The 25,754-nt window shown below is 38.3% G+C and overlaps 2 protein-coding genes across 6 annotated transcripts in view; one reads left to right on the top strand and one right to left on the bottom strand.

Annotated features, from left to right (window-relative positions):
• Positions 1-1,358: 1,358 nt before the first annotated feature.
• Positions 1,359-12,852, bottom strand: LOC131455641 (alpha-1,6-mannosylglycoprotein 6-beta-N-acetylglucosaminyltransferase A-like). Of its 3 annotated transcripts, none has more exons than XM_058623431.1 (18): positions 12,736-12,852; positions 12,427-12,541; positions 12,121-12,211; positions 11,348-11,533; positions 10,263-10,339; positions 9,970-10,059; positions 9,426-9,482; positions 8,682-8,858; positions 7,932-8,101; positions 7,676-7,801; positions 6,430-6,563; positions 6,216-6,349; positions 5,689-5,832; positions 4,118-4,264; positions 3,915-4,028; positions 3,730-3,804; positions 3,474-3,631; positions 1,359-1,907 (listed from the first exon to the last, which is right to left on the bottom strand). In XM_058623431.1, the coding sequence occupies exons 2-18, from the start codon at positions 12,517-12,519 to the stop codon at positions 1,709-1,711; spliced, it is 2,172 nt and encodes a 723-aa protein (XP_058479414.1). In that variant the 5' UTR covers positions 12,520-12,541; positions 12,736-12,852; the 3' UTR covers positions 1,359-1,708. The 3 variants fall into 3 exon arrangements, with proteins under 3 accessions (XP_058479414.1, XP_058479415.1, XP_058479413.1); XM_058623430.1 differs by having other exon boundaries at positions 1,360-1,907; positions 11,348-11,557; XM_058623432.1 differs by lacking the exon at positions 8,682-8,858 and having other exon boundaries at positions 11,348-11,557.
• Positions 12,853-16,642: 3,790 nt separating this feature from the next.
• LOC131474554 (polycystin-1-like protein 2) overlaps positions 16,643-25,754 on the top strand; it is a 30,389-nt gene continuing 21,277 nt past the window's right edge. For all 3 annotated transcript variants that reach the window (XR_009242341.1, XM_058652451.1, XM_058652450.1), the window contains exons 1-13: positions 16,643-16,995; positions 17,580-17,738; positions 17,837-18,025; positions 19,221-19,331; positions 19,943-20,090; positions 20,790-21,019; positions 21,153-21,343; positions 22,645-22,864; positions 22,970-23,103; positions 23,202-23,352; positions 23,951-24,128; positions 24,337-24,463; positions 24,555-24,705. Coding sequence is in view for 2 of the 3 variants with exons in the window: in XM_058652451.1 (XP_058508434.1) it covers positions 16,686-16,995; positions 17,580-17,738; positions 17,837-18,025; positions 19,221-19,331; positions 19,943-20,090; positions 20,790-21,019; positions 21,153-21,343; positions 22,645-22,864; positions 22,970-23,103; positions 23,202-23,352; positions 23,951-24,128; positions 24,337-24,463; positions 24,555-24,705 (2,299 nt within the window). In the remaining variant the exon portion in view is untranslated. The remainder of the gene's footprint in view (positions 16,996-17,579; positions 17,739-17,836; positions 18,026-19,220; positions 19,332-19,942; positions 20,091-20,789; positions 21,020-21,152; positions 21,344-22,644; positions 22,865-22,969; positions 23,104-23,201; positions 23,353-23,950; positions 24,129-24,336; positions 24,464-24,554; positions 24,706-25,754) is intronic.

Raw genomic sequence — 25,754 nt, 5'->3', positions numbered from 1 at the left:
GCAAATTCATATTGCAATAAACTCACACAACAGTGGTGAGAATAAGTGAGTGTTTTTTATGATCATCCACAAAAGGTTTAACAGATAAAAAATGATGTGCAAAAATAATCAATACTTGGTGTCTCATAAGCGATAAGCAACCACTGTAAGTGCAGACTTAAGAATCTAAAAAATATATATATATTAAACACATTTTTTTTCAGTCGCCACAATAATGGCGTTAATCAGGATTATTTTGGTCAAGATAGTCGTGATGTTAACCTTTAAAATCTTCCCATGCCTACACAGGATTTATAATAGACAGGAGTAGCACCTGGTCTGCTCTTTCTGCTGTTGTAGCCTGGATCGTGGGTGGTCTTCTGCTTCCCTGGGTTGTCACAAGTGATTGTTTTAATTACTTGCCTTTCTATAATCCCTGACTAGTCTGCCCATTATTTTCTGACCTCTGGCATCAACATGCTGCTCACTGGATATTTCCTCTTTCTTTTTAACACCATTCTCTGTAAACGCTAGAGATGGTTGTACTTTATAAAATCCCAGCAGCAGTTGAACCAGCAACTACGTCACATTCAAAGTGAGTCACTTAAAGCTGCAGTGTGATTGTTTTTTCTTTGTAGATAATGTTATTATTCAGTCTCTGAACAGAAATCATGTCACATTATTTGTATGCCGCATACTTCATATGAAAACAAGCAAAACTATCAGCCCTGACTGAGGGAGCTTATTTTTGTGTACAGCAGCGGCACACAAATAAGGGCCGGCAGTAGGATAAAGACTGCCGCTTGTAGCCGCCTCACTTTCCTTGTGCAATGATACCGTTGTTGTTGTTGTTGTTGTCTGTCCTATAATATAAAGCAAATCATTCCTGTACGCAGCATGGGGATGTCACCGGGCGACATAGATCTAAACCATACTGAGAAACGCAGAGAGAGTCATTTTACAATAGTTTATATTTAAATGTTACACATTACATTACAGTTTTAAAAAAACAAGGGAGTGAAATAGAGTAGTACATTTAAATAACCAAATATCTGTGTGCTTAAAAACATGCAATCACAAAAACACCTTTATTTAACTGGAAGAAAACAGATGTTTTGGGGACAGCTGCGACACAGTTCATGGATGGTTGCAAATGGTTGCTTTTAAAAGCACATTCCACTTATTCATTTCACATGCATTGTTTCACAATAATAGTGTGATATTATTTGGTTATTTATTAGTATGAATACATTTATATATATATATATACATATATATACATATACATATATATATATATATATATATATATATATATATATATATATATATATACGTATATATATATATACATATACATATATATATATATATATATATACGTATATATATATATATTAATATGCATTAACTCCTTTGTTACTGCATAACATTCACCAAACTAATCTAACTAACCAAACCTAATAAAATGGTACATTTAGTCAAATGCTTTAGTGTTTTTCTCCTTTTGTTACAGCCATGGTGCTTATCGAGGCTTAACTTATGATGTCATGACACTGTCACGATTTCAAAAAGTCCATGTGCTATAAACACACGACAGTTGCTGAATCTTGCACTTCAAATCAGTCCAAGAGTCAAACCTGTTCCAGAGTTTGCTGGAGACAACCATGTTGGAGTTGGGGTGCTGCTGTAGAACAGTGTCCTCAGGTGGTTGTTGTCTGTACTGCAGTCATATACACGTCTTGCATAAAGCAATCTGGTCCTTAATATAATCTCTACACGGACAGATGCGCAGCAGGGACGGGCTCGATCTCACGCAGCTGAAGAGCAGCGGGTCCAGCTGTAAGACGCAGTGTTTGTCGCCGTCGAAGGCCGGCGCCACCACGTGTTTGACTGCTATTTCTATTGTTTGACAGTCTATCCCGTAGCTGGGAAAACAAAAAGAACAAATTATCAGCAGCTGAATAAGAAAGGATTTGGTAAAAAAAAAAAAACAACAACTGGTGATTCCAGTGGTGACAGAGAACATGAATGTTCCTCATAGTATCGGGTATACTGGGAATAATACACAACTCCTTATATGGACATCCTGCGGGTGTGCGTTTATAGGTCACATATTCAGGCTTTACAAAATGTGCGTTTTTTTTGTCTTCTTATGTGTTGTCGAGTCAAAGATATGATTCATTTTATATCAAATTTTGAGTAGTTATATAAAGTAGCAATAATTGTGCGGAAAATAAGTCCCAAAATAAAGTATTCAAAATTGTATCTTTGTTCATAAAGGTGTGTGTTTTAATGGTTAATATGTATGGTATGTTTATATTCTGCTAGTCTATCAGGACTTTCACACCATTTAATAGTTTAAAGATGTCATAAAATGAGCATGATACGTCATATGTTTTGAAATTGGAATACTGGCTTCACTAATGTGACGGTGCCAAGCCGATTTATTCCCAATTTAAAGTTTGTGAGCCACAAACTCTGTGTCTGTTCTGTTTTTGTTCCGTTTTGGTCTGTTTTGCCACCCACTTAATAACACAGCTTGCAGCATTTCGACACACAGGTTGTCAGACGAGTCAGTCGAGCACAGCAAGCTGCATTCATGAGCTGGAAATGCAGAATATTACCAAACCTGAAAAGCATCTCTACCCCCCTCTCAAACACGTCTCAAACGGAGGAGAAGGAAAAACAAGCGTCTGCAGCGGAAGCAAAACAGAAAGCTTCAGCCAATGTGAGCTGACACTCTCTAGCTCTCATATCTCACATTGTTGGTGGATGTTTAATGTAATTCATGCTTTTACAATCAGTTATTGTTGCCTTGTCATCTCCTCTCATCATGTAATAAGTCTCTGCTGCTGCTGCTGCTGCTGCAGACACGCTTTCACGTTCAATCCCCACCTGTTGCTGACGTGAAAAAGTGTTAGGTTATTAGCTTATATTATTAGGTTATGTGTGTATGTGCAGTGTAAAACAATGGAAAAAGTGCCTGGAATTTTGACAACCACACTGAATCAAAATTAATTTTAGTGGTTAGGGACCATGTACAGCGCAGTTTGATCTCAAGTGGGCCAGACCAGTAAAATAATAGCATAATAAACTATAAACAACAAGAACTCAAAATATCTCTTGTGTAATTTCAACAGTATGATGCAAGTTTTACCATTTACATGTGTGCATTACAACTTACAGATCATGGTGGATCTATAAAGGCACAAAAACCCCCTGAAAATTCATCAAATTCATCATGTGGACCGGATTGGACCTTCTGTTGGGTTAAATTTGGATTACAGTATGTGTTTTTATCACTGAAGATCACTGCTGCACACATTTTTCATATAGCCCCTGAATTAGTAAGTGCCACAGTTTTCTGTGACTTTGTATCGACATGTTTCCCATCAAAAGAGCACCATCTATCAACCTGAGTTAGTGATTCTTACTATTATTTTGATCAGGAACTACAGTATTTAACTGATTCATGTGTGATCTGATCTTACTTGGCAAGAGCGTTGATGCTGTTAATCTGTGGGAAGAATGCAGGTTCACAGATGAGCCCGACCGCCTGACACGCTTGTTTACATGAAGTGCCGACCTCTGCCATCACAACCTGGAGTGCGCTCAGTGGGGGCCACGTCTTTGTACTGGAGCAGAAGTCCTACAGCCAAAGAAGAGAGAGAGAGAGAGAGAGAGAGTGAGTGAACAAAAAATACTAATGTATTTTCCCGAACATGCACTCGCTCTGAATCGTCCCACCTGTTTTTCTATCAAGGTGTTGACCCTCTGGAGCATGCCCTCACTGGTGAACTCATAGGGAAGGTATGGCTCAATCTGAAATAACAGCAGGAAGCAGGAAGTTCAATTTTTTTGAAATACTAATAGACTATAAAAGACAATTGGAAAAAAAGTTTGAAGCACTTTTCATGAGGCTGGACACTCACACTTTGATTGAGAATAGCAGTGAGAGCTCTCTCCACTTGCGTTGTGTTGAACATATCTACCATCCATACATAGGGCTCTCCTATGGCCTCCACGTAGGGATGCTGTGATGTCACCTATCACATAAACAGATCAACACTCTTCCTGACCAGTACTGCTTGATTGTCATATCAAAGTGTCTCAGTCTTGATCTTGTGACCCTGACCTCTCTGGTGTTGGGCTTCCATTTGAAGAAGTGGGAGTTCAAGCTGCTCAGTGGAGGGTCAAACACTGGGTTCAGGAAAGCACAGCCGTTGGCTAACGCCTCCAGAGGGCCGGGGCCTTCGAATGGGAAAGACAAGCCCACGAAAACCTGAAAAACAGAAGAAAAGAAATGAGCTTTGTCTAAAACTGGGAAAACCCAATGTATATAACATCACATGCAGTATCATGTGATAAACTCATGCACTACTTTTCTGCTGCACATGGTGCCAGTCAACACCAACACAAGACATAATGAATTCTGAGCTCTGCATTCAAATAAAATACATGTAAGTCATGATGGAGAATATGGTCATATTTGTATGTCAATGAGAAGTTACATGGGATTTTGCTCACTCTACACAGTATTGGATGCATTTACGTGATGGTGCAAAGAACGATTTTGGAGAATTGATCTGTTTAGGTTCCTGGAGATTGCAACTTTGCCAAATTACATTTAAAAACATAATAAAAATGTGACTTTGTGATGTCTTGACACATCAGCACGAACAGCAAAAGATGAGTTTACGACTGGAAAAAGAGTTCCTGAAGTGAATTCTACTGCTGTTGCAGCAATTTAACACCTATTGTCCCCGCGCACACCCCTGTGCTGCAGCTGTATACACCCACATGCACCCTCAATCAGGTCTGACAATACTGCAGACAGAGCCAGGTTTCACAACATCCGAAATTACTTGACATTGTTTCTGTTCGCGAAGACCAAACAGAGGCAGATTATTATCAGAACTTTGTCTGAATGAGAAGATTAACTCAGGGTCCTGCAAAAGATGGTCTGACAAACACTGTGAGAGAATCACAAAGTGTTGGGGCCTTTGTCAAAGCACCAATGAAAGCACATTTTAATATTAATGTTTTTCTTATGTCTTTTTGATGTGCATTTTTGGATTGTTTCTCTTTGATCGTTGTCTTCACTTTGCTTAGTCCTTTCTCCTCATGTCTATTACGTTGTGGTTTAAGTCCCGTTGTATTGTCTATGCAAAGTTCTTCCTTGTGTGTCTTCCTCTAGGTTCCCTTCGTGCACTTGTTTTTGTCACAAATGAAAGTAAATCCACCACTTTGTCTATTTAATGTGAACAACATGTGCAAGTAACGTTATAAAGAAAGCCCGTCCCACAGTAGTCTCTATTAAGTTTATGACTCAACTTACTACATTGACTGAATGATTTTTGTGAGAGTGTTGTGAATGAGAATCTACAAAGACCTTGTCTTGTGGGAGAGTAACCTGATAAACTGGCACTTTTGAATGCTCTCCTTCACAAGAGACAGTCAGGCTTCAGAAGAGTATGACAAAAATCTGCTGTTGCCTTGCAGGGCTTTTCTGCATGATCTCCTCATGTATGTGCGTGGGTTTTCTCTGGGTTCCTCCCTTAGTTCAAAAAAACATTCAGAGGTTCAATGAACGCAAATTGACTCAATGCTTGTTTGACCCTGTGCTTGACCTCTGTTGTCATTTCTAAGCCATAAATACACATCCCATAACACTGGGATTCATTGATCCCTTTGCCTGGCTCTTACCTTGCTTTGTCTCAACAGCATCTGCAACTCAGTCCCCTTGACGATGCCGTGGTTTTTCACGTATCTCGGAATCCGCGGACTGTCGTCGACTGTCGCGTGCATCTCAAAGTATTTGTGGACGACGTCCAGATAAGCCCTCTTTCCCTGTGGATGTGACAGTGGAGAGGAAAACAGTGAAAACAGTGACATAAATGACACCCCTCCCTTGCCATGTGTGCGTTTAATTAAGGGATACTGGAGTGATTACACATTATATAAACAGGCCGTGCTTTGCGTCTACATGATACATGATGCACGCTGTGCAACTGCTAATCCTCTACATTATGGTCACAGGACGCCAGTTCATAGCAGGGACAACATTATAGAGACAAACAACTAGTCACTCTCAAGCTTAAAGTGCCCAAGAAACCTCTGCTTGTTTTCAGACTGTGGAAGGAAACCGTCACAAGCACAATTCATGCCGACATTTAGTAATCAGACTTTTTTTTGTTTGTTTTGGCAGTGTTAAAATGTCTGCCTGTTGTTACCGTCCAAAATTTGGCATTCTTTCCATAAATAAGAGCCTGGTTTTTTCGCCTGATAGAATTGAACTGTGCGGTCGACTTAGAGCTGAGGTGATCCTGCACCACAAAGCCCAGGAAGGTGTTGTCTGGTGTGTGAGCTGCAAGACAACAAGAATAATAATAATTATGATGTGTAAACCACAGATTTTGCTGACGTGAAAGCGGGAGACGTACGTACGGAACATGGTGTTGAACTGCGCTGGGATCAGATGGAGGCCACCGTATGGACTCTTGCGGTTGTGAGTTTTACCCCAATCGGCATGATTGAAGTCTGGCTCAGTGCCAAATGAATCCAACACACGAATCCTGCATCTGATTGACACGTGAGTACAAAAAGCACTATTTAAAGAAGCTTTATGTAAGAAAATGAATTACACTGAGGCATAAAATGACTGAGATCAAGGAAACACTTGAAATACTTGCTTCACCTCTCGCCTATACTCAATTACTTGGACACGTGCACTATAATAAACTGAAAACTAAACTGGAATAAAATACACTAAATGCCCACATGTATGTGCACACTGGACACATGCACATTAATCACATCCTTAAAATATTGAGCATAATGTTCAGAATGTTCAGAGTAAAAAGTAAAAAAAGGTTCAATATAAACTCAGTGCCGTAATCTGATGGAAAGTTTACAACATGCAATGGATATTTTTAATAAATCAAATGAACCAGAATGAAATGATGGTAATCTGTATCTATTCTTCTGCTGACCCCCTCTCCACGGAATGAGTTCTGGAAAAATGTTCTCCTTTCAATATTATTTCTCGTCTCTTAAGTCACATTTGATTTTCTTTAACAGTAAAGTGTAATTACAAAGTGACACAGAGCATTGTGCTGGCACTTGTCAGGGTCACAGTTACTGTATGTGGTGAATCATTTTAGTGCCGATTCTCTTCGGTCTTCTGTCACTTTCATGACAACAACTCGCTAAACCAGTAACGGCAACACTTCTGAAGTCTCGTGGGAGTTCAGAATGAGACTTGAGTGAGAGTTCAGTGACAATGTAGACAGACTTTTATTATAATAATAATTTGAGTCATTTATTTGTACTTTTAATGGAAATAACGTAGAATGTCTGTTGCCCTGTTTGATCACAGTGTATCTATTGTCACAGTATCATGGCTGTTGGTCAAACTAGACAAAATTCAAATTTAAATAATAACACCATACCCAGAGTATGCAACATTTCTTGAGCGTGTGCACATATGGAGCGCTTTGGTTACAATAAATGTAATGATGAAATAAGAAAACACAATTAGATATTTATTCAAAATCGTTTAGCCCTGATACCTACACATATTTAGGTCTAACTGTGACTGTGTGCACTTGCATTTATATACTGTACATATGGCCCAGGTTGGAAAAATCCCAGAATTCCCCTTTACTATCAGGTCCAGGATTCTGATACTCACTTATATATAGTCCAGGAGTGTTTAAGTATTCCTTTAAACTGCCTGAGGCCTTTGATGTCTGTGTAGATCAGGTTTGCTTCCACTGCTGAAGGAGGAGGGCAACTATCTGTCCTAATCCCTAGAAGGCTAAAGAAAAACAAAATAAAACACTAGACTTGGTACACAGAAATAAAAAAAAAAAGACGAGAGACTTTGTGTATTTGTACAATGACACACCCACTGAAATAAAAGATAATGTTTTAGTGTGCACACTCACATTCTGAGTTGAGGTAAAGAGGCAGAAATGTGAAGACGGTGACCGAGGACGTGAAGCGTGGCGATGAGGTCACTCCACTGGACGAGCTCCCCGAGGGGCCCACCTTTGGAGGCATACTGTGGTATTTTAAAACCCGATTCATCCGTCAAAGCACCTGGATGCAATAGGATCTGAGGGGAGGGGGAAGGAGATGTCTTTGATGCACAAATATCAATGATATAGGCTCTACTTTGGCAGAATGACAATAAAATGATGTGTCGGCCAGATTGTTGATAATCTCTGGTATGTAATTCCTGCTGATTACTTGTTTGTCTCCTTTTATGCGTAGACTGTGTGTATTTCACAGATGTCACCTGTACTGCTGTTTATTCATATGCGCCATGCTTTATTTCCATCTGACTGGTAAAACATAATTCACTGAATTGTATGTCGTGCTCTATTGAAGAAGAGCTGAAACCTGAGACTGAGATAATTAACACCTCAGAAAAAATGTTTACTGATGTTATAAAATTAAGTGGAGCCGTAGCTTCAGCTCTTTTTGTGTGGTGATTAACTGCTGCTGCACTTGACATTTAAATAAAAATGAGAGACTCCGTCCATCTTAATATACAGTCTTTGCATCTACGTTAAACTCCGGTATCTTAAACCGCATGTGTGCGTTATGAGAATGGACAATTTGACACTAATGGCAACACTGACTAAGAAGGATGTTTTTCATAAAAGCAATAGGAATATACTTAAATACTTTACGTGTTTGACTTTTCTCCCTGTGAGGTTGTATTTTGCTGACAGGGAGTTTCCAGCATCTACCCAAGCATCTGCCATACTCTTAATTCTTTGGTGAATCCACTGGAGCTGGACTTTATTTTCCAGAAGTGGATATAGATCCTCCATACTTGTTCGTATCACTGCTGGGTCAGAGCCCACCTGGAAATATGAAGATATCATTCTATTTAATATTTTATCAGTGTGTTTTTTTTTCAGCTCTAATGAATACATTCTTTGCTTAATAGGTTTTCGGAGAAGAATGAGGATTGATGGGTACAAAGGAGAACCTCTGGAGCTGGGGTCTCAAACTCAAATGAGCTTGGGGCCAATGAGTGTCTTGTCTGGTCTGAAGGGGGCTGGTCAAGTTAAAAAAAAAAAATATATATATATATATATGTTGCAAATTTATAATAAAAACAGACAGAAATAACTCATTATAATTTATAATTATAAAGTGCAGGCACACTTGAAATTGATTGGATGCCACATGAGACCCTCGGGCCCCGAGTTTCAAACATCTGCTCTCCAAAAAAAGAAAAGAAAAGTGAAGTCTGTCATTTAATCATCTTTTTTTTTTTTAACCTTAAGTTTAAACCATGGACAGTACTTGTATTTGACAAGAATATTCGGGCAACACCACAGAGGTTATTTACTGTGCATACCTTTAACACACCACACATACACACCACGAGCAAGCAGCCCTGCAGACTTCTGCCTTGTGTTTACCTCAGACTTTTCTGATGGGGTCAATCGGCCTGGAAGCAAAGGGCACCAGGACTCTATCTTAACACAACACACAAAGAAAAAAGAGAGGACAGTCCCATTAACCCTCAGTGTTCACACGGCACAGATCAGTGCCGCAGGTTCACACTCGGTAACTTCCCATGGGAATAATACACAACTCCTTATATGGACATTAGAAAACACAAAACTTATGTGTTACTGAGTCAAAGTTATAATTCATTTTATATCGCATAACTTTGAACTTTGACATACTACCAAATTTCACAAATTCAATCCAATTTTTTTTTTTTTTAGATTGTAATGCTTTTTGCTCAGGTGTGTTCATATAGTTGGTGAAAATTAAACAAATAAATGTTTTTCATCAGAAAAAAAAGACATAAGACACTCTATATTGCACATTCTTATAGCCTCTGTGTATATGTTTTAACACAGTAAAGGAAAAAAACAGATGAAATGCTCTGTGTTCTGCAGGGTTAACAAATTAAATAGGCCGTTATGTTTTAAAGGCTTGAAACCACGCGAGTACCTCGCTGAGGTAGATGATGAAGGAGCACAGAGATCCGTTCACACCGTAACGTCTGTAACAAGGCTCCGTCTCCCAGTTTTCACTCATCCACTGGGAAAAAAACAAACAACACAGAGTCACAACAAAAACAAAAATATCATGTGAGCTAAAAGTAGCAGAAAAGGTCAAATAAATAAAAATAATAAGAACACGCTGAGAGCAAGGTTTCACATCTACATCAGAAAACGACTTTGAGATGTTGTTCACCACTGGCATTTCAATAAAACAATAGTTTACCACAAAGAAAGTGTTACCTTCAACTTGCTAATACAGGCGGGGTGTTGAGCCACGGATGGCAGCAGGCAGTGTCTGTCCTCTTGGATATGATCATCTAAACAACACACAAACAAAATCATTATATAAGGACTCAAGTATTCACGTTTCCCCGCAGATAAAAACCCACACATATACTGTACCTGAATGTACTTTGATTAGGCTTCTAAATGCTGATTTGTATTATTCTTTTCTTCATTGTATCCGATGCTGGTAAACAACACAAGTGTTTATTAAAACTGAAGGCATCTACCTATTTTGTTTTCTTATGTTGGTATTTTTTTTCAGTATACTATGAAGCCTTTATTTGACTAAGAAGTCGTTTTGAGATTATTATTTTACAAGCGAGACCCACTCAGGGTCGGGTCAGTGAGCATTATCACACTCTGTCACAATGGGGACACAATAATAACAAAAGACATCAATAATATAGACAGCACAAGGCAGCGTTATTTAAGCATACATTTGTCAATTAATGAAAGCCACTTTGAATAAGAGACAAATATACAGCCAGGTTTGCCCTTAAGAAAGCTTTAATGTTCCCTGAAGGTTGAATTATAAACATTAAATAAGTTGTTAATTGGTTTAAACATTCTGTGTGAAGTGAAAATAAATGAAAACACAAATTCGAAAAAACCTCCATGGAGGCTGGATGTGGAACAAATAATCAATTCTTATTTATTCCCACATACTGGGACCTAAAGTCTTGGAAACTTAACGGCTGATGTGAATGAATGGTGACGCAGGTTTCACACCATGTATTTGACAGTGTCATTACATTTTCAGAGGTTGTGCATTGATATTATTTTATAATATTATTTTATAATAAATGGGAAGCCAGTGTAAGGAAGTCAACACAGGAGTGAAATGGCGTGACGACTAATTTAGGCCAACATACGGAGAATTGCAATGATTTAAACAAACCCATACATCCATCTTCTACCGCTTTATCCTCCACATGAGGGTTGCAAGGTTACAAAATAAAGACGCCAAATGGCCAGAGGCACAGTTCTTTCCATCCAAAAGAATGTCATTGTGCTCTTAATTTGATCAAGAGTTTCTTCACCTGATTTTTCTTGTCCGTCTTTTTTCTCCACCTTCTCTGTCCGCTGCTTCAGAAGTTCCTCCATCCAAGGCACTTGTTGCTGCTGCAGTTGGACTTGATGATAGGTCTTCTCCTCCATCATCTCAGCCTGCGGTTGTTCTTTTTTCCCCTCTGCCCCCAATTTAATCTGGACTGTATGCATGTAGTCTGTTGAAAAGGATAATGAAATGGCTGTGACAGAAAAAAAAAGAGTTTGTGGTGTTAATTAGAAAATGTAATCCTCCATGAATTTGTACACCATGGTGGAGTTTGTTCTGGAGCATAATTGCACAATGTTGAGGAGCATTGCCTCCTCTTTATCATGTCTAAGTGGAGTGGTCCAAGTGTTAAAAAAAATTAAGGAGAGAAAGGACAAAGTGGAGCAGAAAAGTGAAGTAGAATTAAAAGAAAATTCGTAAAAAAACCAAAACCCTGTAAATTCCTCCCACATCTCCACTGCACGTCCGCTCTCCCTTCACTGGAGTGCTGTGATGTGCAAGAAAGGATCTTAATCATCTTTATTTGTTTATTAGATCTTCACAGGTTAATAGCTCTAATTTAGTGAAAACAATAGAGGTACCAAGGGTGAAGGATAGTTCAGTGTTACTTATGAATGCTATTTGAGTGGGAGGGACGCCAAAAAGAAAGTTTTATACTTTTATGCATTAATGCCATATATGTTTTGAATCAACCCCTCTGCTTTTACAATTCAGTCCACTCCTTTTTCTTGCATGTGTGTTATTTAATTCTCTCACCTTTAGCCTCACTTTTCTCCATCCCAACATGATCACCATGCCTCAGGCTGCTGTGACCGATTGAACCTCTGCCCTCTTGGTCAAGCTTGTTCTGAAATAATAAAAGACACAGCATTTTTACAAAGTAAAAGCTTGTGACACGAAACACTTTTGTTCACTCTGAATGTGAGTCCATGGCAAAACAGTAATGACTCAATTCCAAACCACCCAATACTGTACATTAGTGCATATTATGTGAATATATGTTGGTGTAGTTTAGGGAACAATGTTCTAAACTAAGATACATTGAAAAGTTAAGATACACACCAGGAGGATATATGACAAACTCAGGTACCAAATGAAAGTAATGCCGAGCAGTGCAGACAAAGTACCCCACAGACTGCACCTCAGTATTCTCATGATTCAGAGGCAGCTGGATTTTCTGTATGAACAAAAGTACATTTTATTTGTAATAGAAAGTGAAAGCATCAATGTGACAAAAAGAGCATGTTCAATAATTAGCCTTTAACAGCGGCAACGTTTTTCTTAATCTGAAAAGCTATTTTGGTTTTACAAATTTGTTGCTCATTCATTTTTTTTTTTAGTTTACAGATACAGATATTGTCAGACACTTACCTGCTTTGAAAAACAAGACTCCAGCCTGTGAAGCGTGCTCTGGTACAATGTGTCAGGTGGAGGAAACAGGATTTTATTTCACAAAAACACTGAATGTTTACACCCTTTCACGAACCTGTTTACCCACATAGCTTCACGATCCTGTCTTGGCAGCTTTCACAAAAATGTCCTCTTTTTCATGTTGTGGAGGATGTTTGGTCTATGTATGTTTATTTGAGCTATTTTATAATAAAGCATTGCAGTCAACCAATTGCATTTTTTTTTAGATACATTTCCTCTTGCTTTACTGAATTGTGTGATTGTGAAACTAACTTTGCTGAATAAAAAAAACGAAAGTTGTTTTACAAGTTTATTTTTATGTTTTAATATTATTTGAATTGATACATAGCACTTTACATTTGTCATTAACAACTATACCTTATTATTTTCTATTTACTTTCTATTTTGAAGATATGTTTGTATTTATTTATTTTTTTGCCATATTTTCTCTTTTGTAGCAACCCAAACTTGTGAGCAGTCAGCCTCTTCTAAACAAATGTCTTATCATACTTTAAATTACTTAATCAAACATCAAATCATTTATCAAATAATAAACATGTTTTGATTAAAATGGTGCAGGTGCACATTTTATCTAAATTACCCAAAGTGGTTTGGCTGTTCTCTATCTATCTGTAAATTAAAAATATACAACATTAATTACAATGTCTTAGCACAACACTGATTCATGCTTGACATTTGATTTGTATTTCATTTCATTAAAGTTTTCTTAAATGGGATTTTTTTTTAAAGTCAAAACATAATAAAAGTTGTTTTCTGCTGCTAGTATTTGTTTACAGATTGTCATCCAATCTCACAGTGTTAAGGAGAATAGGTGGTTTTTGTGTTTAAATGGCAAAATAGTTTGCCTCAAACTTTAGATATCACCAATGGGTTAAAGGTATTTTAGTCATTAAATCTGTCTTCTGAACTTAAATAAAATCACTGCATGAACTTTGGCCTCTTTATCATGCACTGTATATCAATTTCCCATTATTTTTATATACAAAAACCACAGACACTTACTGGTAACATAACAACTGTGCATTTCCTAATGTGACCTGTCAAAATGGCTGCTGTAATGAAAGCCCTTACAAACGTTACTACGTTATGCAGCTCAACCTTTGCATAAAAGGCTTGAAAGGTAAAAAGAAGGTCTCTTAAGTTTTACTTTTTGGACTTTGTTTGTGACAGTTTTTTGCACTGGTCTTTCTGTTGTTTGCCCACTAACTTTGTTTATGTTGACTAGTTTAATGTTTGGGGTTTATTTACTTACTTCTTGTAGGATGTGTTTTTACTTCCTGTTTTATTTTGAAGTAAAGCAGGAAGTAACACTTTACGTCCTGTCGTTTCTCTTGTCTGCCCCACCTGTGTTAAATTAGCTTTCTGCTCCCCCGTCTCCGTTTGTTTGTCTGTTATCTTCCATGTCCCTCAGTGCTAATCGTTACCTCCTTGTCTCGTAGTGTGTGGACTTGTCTTCTTCGTGGACATGGCTGTCTCACTGTTTTCAACAATCTGTAAGTTACACTTCAGACTAGTTGTATTTAGTTAACAACTATGCTCCCTGCTTTACAAACCAGTTTCCACTTAAAAGGTAAAGTTGGGGTGGACCAAGGTTATACTAGTTATTTAATTTTGACTTTTTGTCTTAAATATGTGCTAGTTTTAATTTGTTTTTAGTGCTAGTTTACTAGTTTTTGTTTGTTTTTGTACATTCTTAGTTTTTTGTATTTGCCTGGTACAAGATTCATAATAAGTATTTTTATGTCAGTAAGTATATTGTCTTAAAAACCCAACAATTTTTAAGATAATTAGGACAGATGAACAACCATCCCTGAATCAAATATAACCGTCCACAAGACAGGTGAAAATCAAATAGCCAACAGACTAAAGATACACATGAACATAAGTCATAATAAATAACCCTCATGGGACACATCCCATTGCTTGTGAGCCAGGAGTCTCAGGAAGATCCGTTTGAGAAAATTAAAAAATAAACCAATAAACCCCCAGACTAGAGGTTTGATTCACTTAGATGAACCAATTCAACCCACTTAACTACATAATAATGTTACACTTGCGTAGCCTAAGCAAAAACATTAAAGTTTTCTTAAATAAGATTTATTTTAAAAGTCAAAACATAATAAAAGTTGTTTTCTGCTGCTAGTATTTGTTTACAGATTGTCATCCAATCTCACATTGTTAAGGAGAATAGGTGGCTTTTGTGTTTAAATGGCAAAATAGTTTGCCTCAAACTTTAGATATCACCAATGGGTTAAAGGTATTTTAGTCATTAAATCTGTCTTCTGAACTTAGATAAAATCACGATAAACTAAGCACATTTTTTACTACAATTTTAGTTTGTTTAAGTTTTGTTTTGTAAACACAATTCAGTTTTCATAGTTGTTGTATTTTTTTATTTTATTCTTTAAACCTTACATTAGATTTAATTTCAGTTAAGAACTTCCTCAGGTTAGAGGTGTATGCTGGTTCATTGTCCTGACTTTCATAAACTGAATAGCCTTTGTTAATGTGATCAATAACACCTGTTCTTTTTCTGCTAAACTTAGTCAAAAATAGCTGCTGTGAAAGTGGCCCCTTCTCACAGTAAAAGGCTTTACACAATGCCTAATGTGTGTCAAAATGCTTGAGTGTATGATGAGCACTTCATGGTGATTTTGTAGCCATTGTTGTCCTCTGTACACACATCACATAGCTCTGTTTCACTCAGATTATGACTGAGAGCAAATGAAAAAGGCTTGAACCTTCCCTGACTATGAACAACTTTGTGGCCAACTTTGTGTTCTTGTTTACACACCACCACCGGGAAACAACTGCATCACGGTTCTGTTTAATTGGCAGAAGTGATGTGCACCCAATGCTCGGGAGTACAAATGGATTCTGAGCAGTGAAGCTTTAAGGTTTATTGAATGCATACCAAGTGTAGTGTTTGGATCAAGCTGGACAGGAAATTACATACTTCAGTGTAGATCGAGGCTCCAATATTGTTCTGATATCTTTTCTCTGTTTCTTTCCCAAGATATTTATGTGCACAGTTACAAACTGGAAGGTTTCCATTATGGTGTCTTAAGTGTTGGGCACTTGTGTGCATGACGCATAGATACAATAGTTAATCAAATGAATCATATCAACACATCCCAGGTTTGTTTTAGTTTCAATTAAAATTATTTCTGAGGACCCTTAAGAAAGCTGTGACTTTTGTGTCTTTCCACATCCAGAATGTGAAGAATAAAGAGATCTAAACATTAGAGTCATGTTTGTTGCTCCCGTTTAGCTCTGTTCTGTCGTTTGTCCCTCCTGGAAAATATCCGGCTTGATTTTCACCAGCTGTTTGCTGTCTTTGACTGTCAACAGGTTGGTACTGAGCAGGTCATATATAGATGTTTTTTTTTTTTTTTTTTTTAAATATATATTACCATGGCTAAACATGCTGGAGGAGAGAGTGATTAAAGTGGACCACAGCAGTCAACTAGCAGGTAGAAGTAGATTTACAGTTGTTGTTTTTTAAATCAAGTAATCGTGAAACCAATACAAGGATTGTCTTGCAACAAAAAAAAATCAGTTCAGTCATTGTATGATGGAAATGACCTCTAAAATTAAACATCAGATACAATGATAAGTGCTTTCAACCTCGTTTCCCTTTGTTGCTGCTAAGTCTATTGACAGAGGCAGGTCAGTCATTGGTTTTTGAAAAAGCATGGCTCTAATGTCAACAATTTCCTACTGGATACAGAAAGAGGTGCGATAAAGGCTTATGTCAGACCCGTATAAAAGCGTGATGGGTGTGTATATAAGAACAGAAGAGCACTTGAAAGCATATTAACACTATTTATTTGAATGGAAGTGGAATCAAGCTGAAAGAAGGGGACACATATTTAGTTTTTAGAGTTAAAATGTGTTGCACAGCTCTGCAGCTGCTGATCCTGGTGTTGTTCTGCTGTCCATCATGTGCAGAAGATGAGACTGATCTCTCGGTTTCCTGCCCCGAACCCCAGAAGGCCTTTGGCAGCTCTTGCTATGAGTTTGTCAATCACCAGCGCTCTTTCTCCAGTGCTCAAGCTTGGTGTGAGGAGCGTGGAGGACACCTTGCTTTTATCCCAGATGAGGACACTCAGTATTTCCTTCAGCGACACCTGGATCCTGAGACGGACACATGGCTGGGAGTTGCTTCTCCAAACCTGCAAAGCTCTGCAGCCGTTGCTGGTAATAAATCTTTTTGTTTTGTCAAAGTTCTTTAATTGTTCCTGCCTTACTTAACCTGTCAGATGCTGCAACTTGGCGCCCAGCTGTGAAGAATATAGTTATGCAAAGTTACGGCATAATTGGCATAGTTGTGTCATTATAAGTTGTCAATTTATTCTATTTTATTTTTATGTTTTTTATTCAAATGTATTCTTTATTCTAAGTCACAAGACATTTTGAAAGAAAAGAGTAAAAAATCCTACTGAGATTTTTAGTCTCGGGGTGAGTGAGAAATGTCTTCACATACTTTCATTACATTTCCTCAAAACATGCGATCCTAGTTAGGTTTCATATTCACGCTTGGTGTGGCATCCAGAAGTCAGAAAGGAAATACGTAATCTTAGATTGATTCAGTGAATGCTCACACTGGATCCATTAACAAAATGGAACTTGGAACTGGACCTAAACCCATTGATGCATAATTGAGAAGTTTCAGTCAGTAAAGATATGAGTTAACATATTTAATCTTTCTTACCACACGTCACTAATGGGCTGCTCAAACAAAACTCGACGTGTGTTTAGCAGTGGTTTTGTTGTATCCTCAGGTGATCTCTGTTGGCTGGATGGTTCACACATCATCTATTCAAACTGGGCAAGCAGCCCACAGCCAGGAGCAGCGTGTGGCCACATTTTAAAAGACTCTAGCTTCCAGTGGAAAGCCACAACAGACTGCAACAGAGATATGCGTTATATCTGCCAGTTTGGTATGTCTTCTGATTCACTATGGAGAAATACAATCACAGTATGAGTTAAAACTAAATCACGGAAAAGTAAATGCTTTGTGTTTTTGTTTTCTGTCCAGAATCTACGAGATCCATCGTGTGTCCAGCCCATAAAATCATTTTGCGGTGTGGCTCCGCTCAAATGTTAATAATTGATGGTGGCTTCTATGGTCGCCAGAACATCCATTACTGTCAGTCCACACTCTCTTCACCAACAAGCTCTACACAACATCATTGTGGTTGGTTGGATGTTGGAGATTCACTCGCAGGTAAAATATTGAAACGTGTTGAATTAAAAATATACTGTGAATGAATTATCATTAACAGATTATGGTGTATAGATGAAATTGTGTGATGTAATTGAGACCAGTTAACTGATCTTATTTGCTTTGTAACTGCTCTTGGCTTCTTAATGGACCTTTTCATTTAATCAGCTCATGTCAATAGAGAGTACACAAACACTCGTGGCTGCATAAAAGGTTCTGCATGGTTGAAAACCATCACAAAGCACATATTACGCCCATGTGCACCATTATTTGACAATAATTCATGGCCCATCTGGACATTTATGGAGTCACACAATACAAGCTTAAAAGCCCAACGGTACACAAGAAAATATCCATCTGTTTTTAGGTAAATATCAACTCTTGTAGGCACAAGCAGACAATTAATTCTCCAAACTTGCTTATCCTGTTCAGGGTCATGGGGCAGTGCAGCCTCTCCCAGAATGCACCTGGGGCTTGAGTCCAGACTGATGTGCCAAAAATATTAGTCAGTAGTCGCCAACACTGTTTATGTCAACACAGCTCTGCTCTCAGCCTTCAGTGTGAAATGAACAGTGAGCATCACTGATTAACAAATAACAGTAACAGTAAAACATTGACTAATTCCCGTCTAAACACACTTCATTTACACCAAAGTGCCCTGATTGGATTAAGAAATCTAAATTATGTGGCTGTTGCTTATCTAGCTAGCTTTTCGGCTTGAGCGATCGGATCAGATTTACATTGATTATTATTCGCGCTTTGTTCTGTGCCAATGTCAAATATGTTTATGAAAATGACTTAAAGTTCTCTAATTTTTTATTTGAAACATCAATCAATCAGTCTGGGAATAGAAATAAATCAAAATCTGGTGTAGGCGCAGTCTGAAAAAGCTTGCAGTAGCATGTTACACTGCAACCGATGCAAGTGATGCAGTCCACACACTCCTGTTTGCGCTCTCCTCAAAACTCCGCCCTGAAAACATACAGAACACACTCCTGTCTGATGCTGACATGAACACCACAGAATCGGTCAATTTGGAAGAAACAAAACAATTGGTCATGCTCTATTCCAGGGTCTTGATCAATGTTTTAGTAACAAATTGCGGACGATAACATAAATGAAAATGAAGTAAAACTCTCCATGAAGTCAGGCAATGGACTTAATCAGTGGCCAATCGTATTTTTACCGTGTTTTCCAGCTCACTGCCATGGTCGTCAGGATTGCCGGGTTTCTGAGTTTGTGAACTCCTTTGATGATCCCTGTCCTCAGCTGGGGAGTTACCTGTCTGTGGATTACCACTGCAAAGATGGTGAGTCACCGTGTTCAAGTTAAAACCTCTATCATAGTTTCTTCCACTGAATGACAATAGAGTTTAATTGTTTCTCTCCGTCACTGCAGTGAACATTCAGACAATTTTTGTTTACCTTGTCTTAATGAACCATATTGCCTTTGTTACCTATAGATTTACCACATATAGAGCTCTGAATGTCATTGTTGATGTTGTGTCCAGTGTGACAGACATTGCTTCTGCTTTTATCTACACTAGCAGTTCATTCATTCAACATTACATTGCTTCTGAGATAAATATTAGGTCACAATTATGTTTGTTTGGTGCTGCTATTTAGAAGAAAGAAGATCATTTCTAGGGTCATCAGCCTGACCTTGGATCCTGATTAATAAAGAAAAATATATATATGCAAAAATATGGACATTTGTATGTTTACCATCAGAAAATGTGCTACGCAAATGAATCAGTAATGAATAAAATAGAGAAAGAGAGGTGTCTGTGCCTCTGGGCTGTTCTCTTAGCTGGTGGGAATTGGTTTATTCGTTTATTTGCTTGCTGGTTTTAAAGCTCGTTTGGAGACCTGCTTGATTAAAGGCACTCTGTTTAATTTCTGGTCATTTCCTCCCCCCCAGGGCTCACACTGACACTGAGCAGTGTGGCTGCTGTTTTTACTGACATCACCATCAGCATGAAATGGCTCTTACATCTGCCATGGGGAAAACCTGCCTGCCGGCTGAGCACCGGGGACGGCTGTGTTGTTAATTTGAACAGAGTCGAGGGGCAAGTATCTTCCTTCATAGATTCACTGTAGAATGTGGTTTTAAAATGTAGTCAAAGTAAATGTAATGCAGCATATTGAAAGTTGGGAGGGAGCACTCCTCATCCTGTGGAAACCTGCACAACTTCCTTTGCAGCCCTGGAGGAACTTTGTCAGTCTCACTGAGTAGAATAACATCAAATGTTGGCTTCAGATTTCTGAGGCATGCTCCAAATTTTGAATTAAGTGTCAGGATTTTTCCGCTCTGACTCTGTTGCTTCAATTATTACAATTCACATGTTGCCAAATGAAAACGGAAAATTAAATTGCTGGGAAGCTTAACACTCCATATAGACCAGGGGTGTCCAAACTTTTTTAAACGAGGGGCATGTTTTGATAATGTGAAGATTCCCAGCGTTTTTAAAACATGAAGGTAACATACAAATGCACTGTTTTATAATGATTTTATTTTCATTGCCAAAATTATCATTTTAGGATCGCAATGTAACCAAATGTAAGCCACGCAGGAGTGAATAAATGAAAAAAATCTGCCTTTCTTTCACATCTGGAGTCAGATAACATATTTAAGACACATGATGCTGTTTAGTGTTAGATATCTAAATTTTATTTTTCAAAAAAGGCATACACGTGTGTGTGTGTGTATGCTATTTTTCCTGGATGCACTGTAGTAGCTAAATGTTTCTTTCTGTGCTTATTCTCAGGTTGAAGGACAGTGTGGTGCACAACTATATGTATCCAAGTACATTCATTGTGGCAGTTGAATGCACCATCAATGATGTACTCATCACAGCCCAGAAAACGATTATCATCCTAGAGCCTGTCACAGCCATCAGTGCCACTCGATGCTATGCTGGAACACGGGGTTTTAATGTGAGCATGTGCAAAGTCCTGTATGGAGGAACACTTCAAATTCAAATGGAAGCAAAAGCAGGTAGAAGGCTCCATGTATTATTCATCACCAAATTTTATATCACTGCTTAAAATGTGACCGGATTATATTGATGATATTGTATTGAGGGTTCTGTAATGTGTGTTTTTTTTTCTTCCTTTTTTTATCTCTGCAGGGTCAAATGTGAGCTTCAGAATCCAGCGTGATGACGCTGTGTTGTCCAGTTTATCTGTGATCAGAGGAAATGTTCCTCATAACGTCACAGTGACTCCAGTAATGATGAAGCAGCTCAGTCCCGGCTGCCACCAGCTGGCAATTTATGCTTCTAACATGGTCACGTTCCCTGAAGTGTCCGCAGACCTGCAGGTAAATTGACCATAGTAAAGTAAACTTCTCTTCTCCTCCATGTATTTTTTTATTTTCATGGTTAAGGTTAATGTCATCTTAAATATTAGAGGCTGAAGTTAACATTTTGATCATATGATTAGATGGTTGATTAGAGTCAAAGAAAAATTAAAATTAACCTTTCATTAGAGTGTCAGGGAAATTGGTTGCAACAGAACCCAGAAATTTTCATCCACTTAGCATACTGTGCTATCACCTCTGAACATTCAAAGATTTATTCCTACATGACGTCTTCATCAGGCTGATCTGTATATTTCTCAGTAATGGAACATGGCCTGTAATTGATGTTTGATTAATCATAATTGCTGCCCGGTTGCTACGCTGAATACAACTTGAATTACTACTTTTTTAAGTCAACTTATTAAACAAGCGCTAAACAGCTCATCACAGCTGCCAGTCCTTGCTTTTTCTTCTTCCAGCTTTTCCACCACAGCCTCTACCTTGTGTCCTCTTCCATGACCCTTCTCTTTGGTCTTCCTCTTTTCCTCCTGCCCGGCAGCTCCATCTTCAACATCCTTTGTCCAGTATAGTCACTCTGCACGTGACGATACCATCTAAACCCGGCCAAATCATTCAACCTTATCTCACCTCTGCAATTCACTTGTGTTTTGCGATTCTATCTCTCCTCTCCTCTCTTCTGTCTATGAGCTCAGTGTCTCTCTCGCACACACACACACACACAGTTTAGGAGTCGGTGTAGAAAGTTACTTGAGGAAAGGGTTAGTAAAAGATGGATGATAGAAAATGACAGAAAATAGCAGTGTTTGGCCAGAGGAAATGAGAATCATCACATGATGAGAGGAGGTGACAATAACAAACTGTGAAAGATAGAAGGAAAGAAGGTCTTTGTGCCGATTTCCAGTACAAGCAAAAAGTGTCAACATCAGCATTACAGCAGATTTGAACACATCCCCAATGTAGACCCATGTTTTTCTTCTTTTTGGGAGGAGTGCTGAGGCTTTTTAGGTCCCATATAATTCAGTATCCAATGTGTTGAGCTGCTACTGGCTGCATTATTGGGTGGGTGGTGCTTCAGATCAATACATAAACACAGTTTGCAGCCTGCAAATGAAAAGGTATTTTTGTGTGGGGGGGGGAATGGCTGCACTATTGTCACCAGTAAAGCCAATATTTCAAGTTAACACAACACATTAGTAATTATATCACTCACATATTTCACCTTTGTTTCATGGGAACATGATACTGTATAAAAGTGACTCTGATGTTTTCTTCCCTCTTTTGTGATTCTTCATGGATTGTAGGTGTGTGTTGTGGAGAAAGTAGCTGGACTTCAGGCCTCCATGTTGACAGAGACGGATGACGGATGTTTGGACTCTCCAGATATTTCTGTTGGTGTTTCTCTTGAGCAGGGAGCACCTGTACTGCTCCTCTTCTCTCTGACTGGAGATGACGACACTTTCCATGAGACGAGAGAAATGAATGGAAGAGAGGGAATTTTTCATATCGGAAACCCAATTCAAGGTATGGAAGACATGGCAAAAACACTATATATACATTTTAAAACTCTGTGGCAAGTATTTAAGTGGAACATCTCTTGCTTAAGTGAAACTGAATGTTTTGCTACAGGAACTGTCCAAGTGAAACTCAGAGCAGTGAATGACTTCTCCTCACTGGAGGTGGATGTGGATACATTGACTCCTTGTGGCAGTGATACAGTCATTAAACCTGAAGACAGATGGTTGAGGTTGAACCCTTGGATGGTAAATGTTTTTTTAACACTAATCAGTAATCAGTCTTAAGGAAGTGTCTAATCTTGGAGTGTAAACAAATATTAATTAAGTTTTTGTTTATTTTTCAGACAGAGAATCTTGTCAGAGTTGTCAGATCATCGTGGGAAATTGAAGCAGACCCTTCCGAATCTGTCGACAAATATCAAAGTATCACGCTTTCCGTAGATAAAGCAACCAACAGCAACCAGCACTCCGGTAAACGATACCAGTGGGAATGCAGTAAGAATCATGTTTTCTGCCCTATTTTCTTAAACGTATTGAGATCAAAATGGTTTGGTGCAACAGATGTTGTTTTGTTGATAAATAAAACCCCTTTGCCTGTAATTTTCTGCGCCGAACATTTCATGCAAAGGACTTTGATACTAATCACCTGTTCCTGCACCTGTCAGGCTTTTTCTACTATCTAACAGACACTTGACAGTATGCTGAGATAATAAGGCTACATTTACACCTGTTTTCAGACGATGCTGGCTTTTTTATATATATATAAGCTGTAACTCGTAAATTGTTAAGATCCTTGCTGCCAATTAAGTGTATACAGCCCATCTTCTACAGATCGGAAGGCTGTGTTAATGCAGTAGTTGGCTCATACTTTTATAATGTATTTATGTATGTACATATATGTATATATAATGCAGAAACACAGAAATAAATAGATGAAATCGCCTTATTCACTACCAAACCGCTTTAATCATTGATGTATTTGTTTCTACTTTCATTCATCCAATTATTACTGGGGCATTTATTTATTGTTTGGTTAAAAGCTTGTCAGGTTGTCGGTTGCAGTAGTGTAATAATTGTCCTTGTTGGTTCACAGAAAGTCCCTGCAATTGTGAAGGAAGGACCAGTGAAGTGACTCACACAATTACAAAAAATTGCCTACCTTATCCATTTGAGTTTAACAAATATCATTTTAGTTTAATACAAGATAATGTTGTGAAAAAGACCGCATCCATATGCATCACTCTGATACCTACATATGGGACGTTAATGAGGTATGGAATGTTTCTAAAGCTCAATTTTGTTGTTTATTGAGCTTTAGAACCCTATCAAAAACCCTATCAAATTAAAATTAAGTAAAGAACTAAACTGAAATTGTTCAGTGATACTGAAGCATGTTCATTTTCATATAGATTTTACTGTATGTTTGTACATACTGATTGTGTATTAACCAACTTATGTATGCAATTTATGCTACCACAGACTCACCTGTACAAGTGGCTGTGACCCAGTAATGGAGAACAAAGATGCAAAAATTGAAATATCATGTCCTTTATGTCCACAACTGGTGTGGACCATCGAGGACCCAAGAGGCCATGAGGACTGGCTGGTGAGTTTCAAACAGTAATTGTCTAAGATTGAAAGATACAATACTGTTGTTAAAGCTGACCTAATGGATTTAAATGTTAATGTATTTACAGGATGAGACAGAGAGCTGCTACAGAGAGTCTGAAAAAAGGCCACCAATACTGAAGCAGACTGGTGGACAAGAATACACCGTGAGCTACAGCTATCTTGCTCTGGCCAAGTCGGCGGGTCTGGATGTCACTGTGGTTGTGACTAGTTCTTCGTGTATGTCGAGAAATAAAATCTCTCTTTAGCATTTTGACAATATAATTTTTGTGTTCTACACCTAGAGTGTATATAAAAAGTGGACATAGTCTTCCATTTGCAAAAAAAAGCCTCAATGTCTTTTTTGGGAATTGACTGAGGCCATGTCAGTTATTGAAGAATCTAAGTTCACAGACCTGCAACCAGCCACAAGCTGTCAGTCATACTGGTGTCCGCACATGCCATTCTTTACTGTTTGTTTTCCTCTACATGGGAACATGCATCCCTTTTTACCACTTCATCCTCCACAGGAGGGTTGTCGGGGTCTATATCAGCTGACATAGGGAGGGTACACCCTGGACAGTTCACCAGTCCATCGCAGACAAACAACCATTCAACATCATTCGCAAAATGAACATGAAATCATAGCTGGAACCATCCTCAAATTTAATAAACTACTTCAAGCTTAGACTCATCCTGTAAACCTGAAAACTGTCTCTTCAACTCCAGTTCCATCAAGAGGTACAGCTTGGTGGAACTGGATTGGTATAGTACCAACATATCCAATCAGTACCGTCCCAGTTTTTGGTACCCTTCTTTTGGGTTACAGAACACTGGTCTTGAATGTTGGAGCGACACAATTTTTTTTCTATATAGAATCATCTCTTATGTGTGATCTCTTAATCATAGCTTCTTCTCATGAAAAACAGCCACATACCGAGAAGAGAGAATGCTGAATGTTGCTCTTTCTTTACTGTGTTGAGTTCTTTTTCTTTGTGGAATTTATGTGTGAGCTACACTATGTCGCACTGGTATGACCTTGTGCTGCTGTTTGGCCAGGTTGCTTGGTCATGCTGTTCACAAGTGTCACCTGTAACAAGACTCCTATAGAATGATACCGCCTATCAATTGGTGTTCACTGATATTATGTGCTGCATTTTATTGTCTATTTTCCTTTAAATGGCACTGTAATTTACAAAATTGACATCATACTCTATTGAGGAAGACCTGAAACTAGCAATTGATAACATAAATCTATTATGGAAGTGTTTTCTGGTCATTTTCCCATA

Source organism: Solea solea, chromosome 2 (genome assembly GCF_958295425.1).
Source record: "Solea solea chromosome 2, fSolSol10.1, whole genome shotgun sequence".
In the NCBI taxonomy this organism is placed as follows: Eukaryota; Metazoa; Chordata; class Actinopteri; order Pleuronectiformes; family Soleidae; genus Solea; species Solea solea.
The sequence above is the reverse complement of the archived record's forward strand: the minus strand, read 5'-3'. Positions and strand labels throughout refer to the sequence as shown.

Excerpts from the sequence above, each read along its gene's own strand:
- LOC131455641 (XM_058623430.1), bottom strand. The coding sequence starts at position 12,519 with ATGAGAATACTGAGGTGCAGTCTGTGGGGTACTTTGTCTGCACTGCTC. Across the intron at positions 12,212-12,426 it reads GTTTGTCATATATCCTCCTG|AACAAGCTTGACCAAGAGGG; the intron begins GTGTGTATCTTA and ends TTATTATTTCAG. Across the intron at positions 8,859-9,425 it reads CCCCATCAGAAAAGTCTGAG|GTGGGCTCTGACCCAGCAGT; the intron begins GTAAACACAAGG and ends TCATATTTCCAG.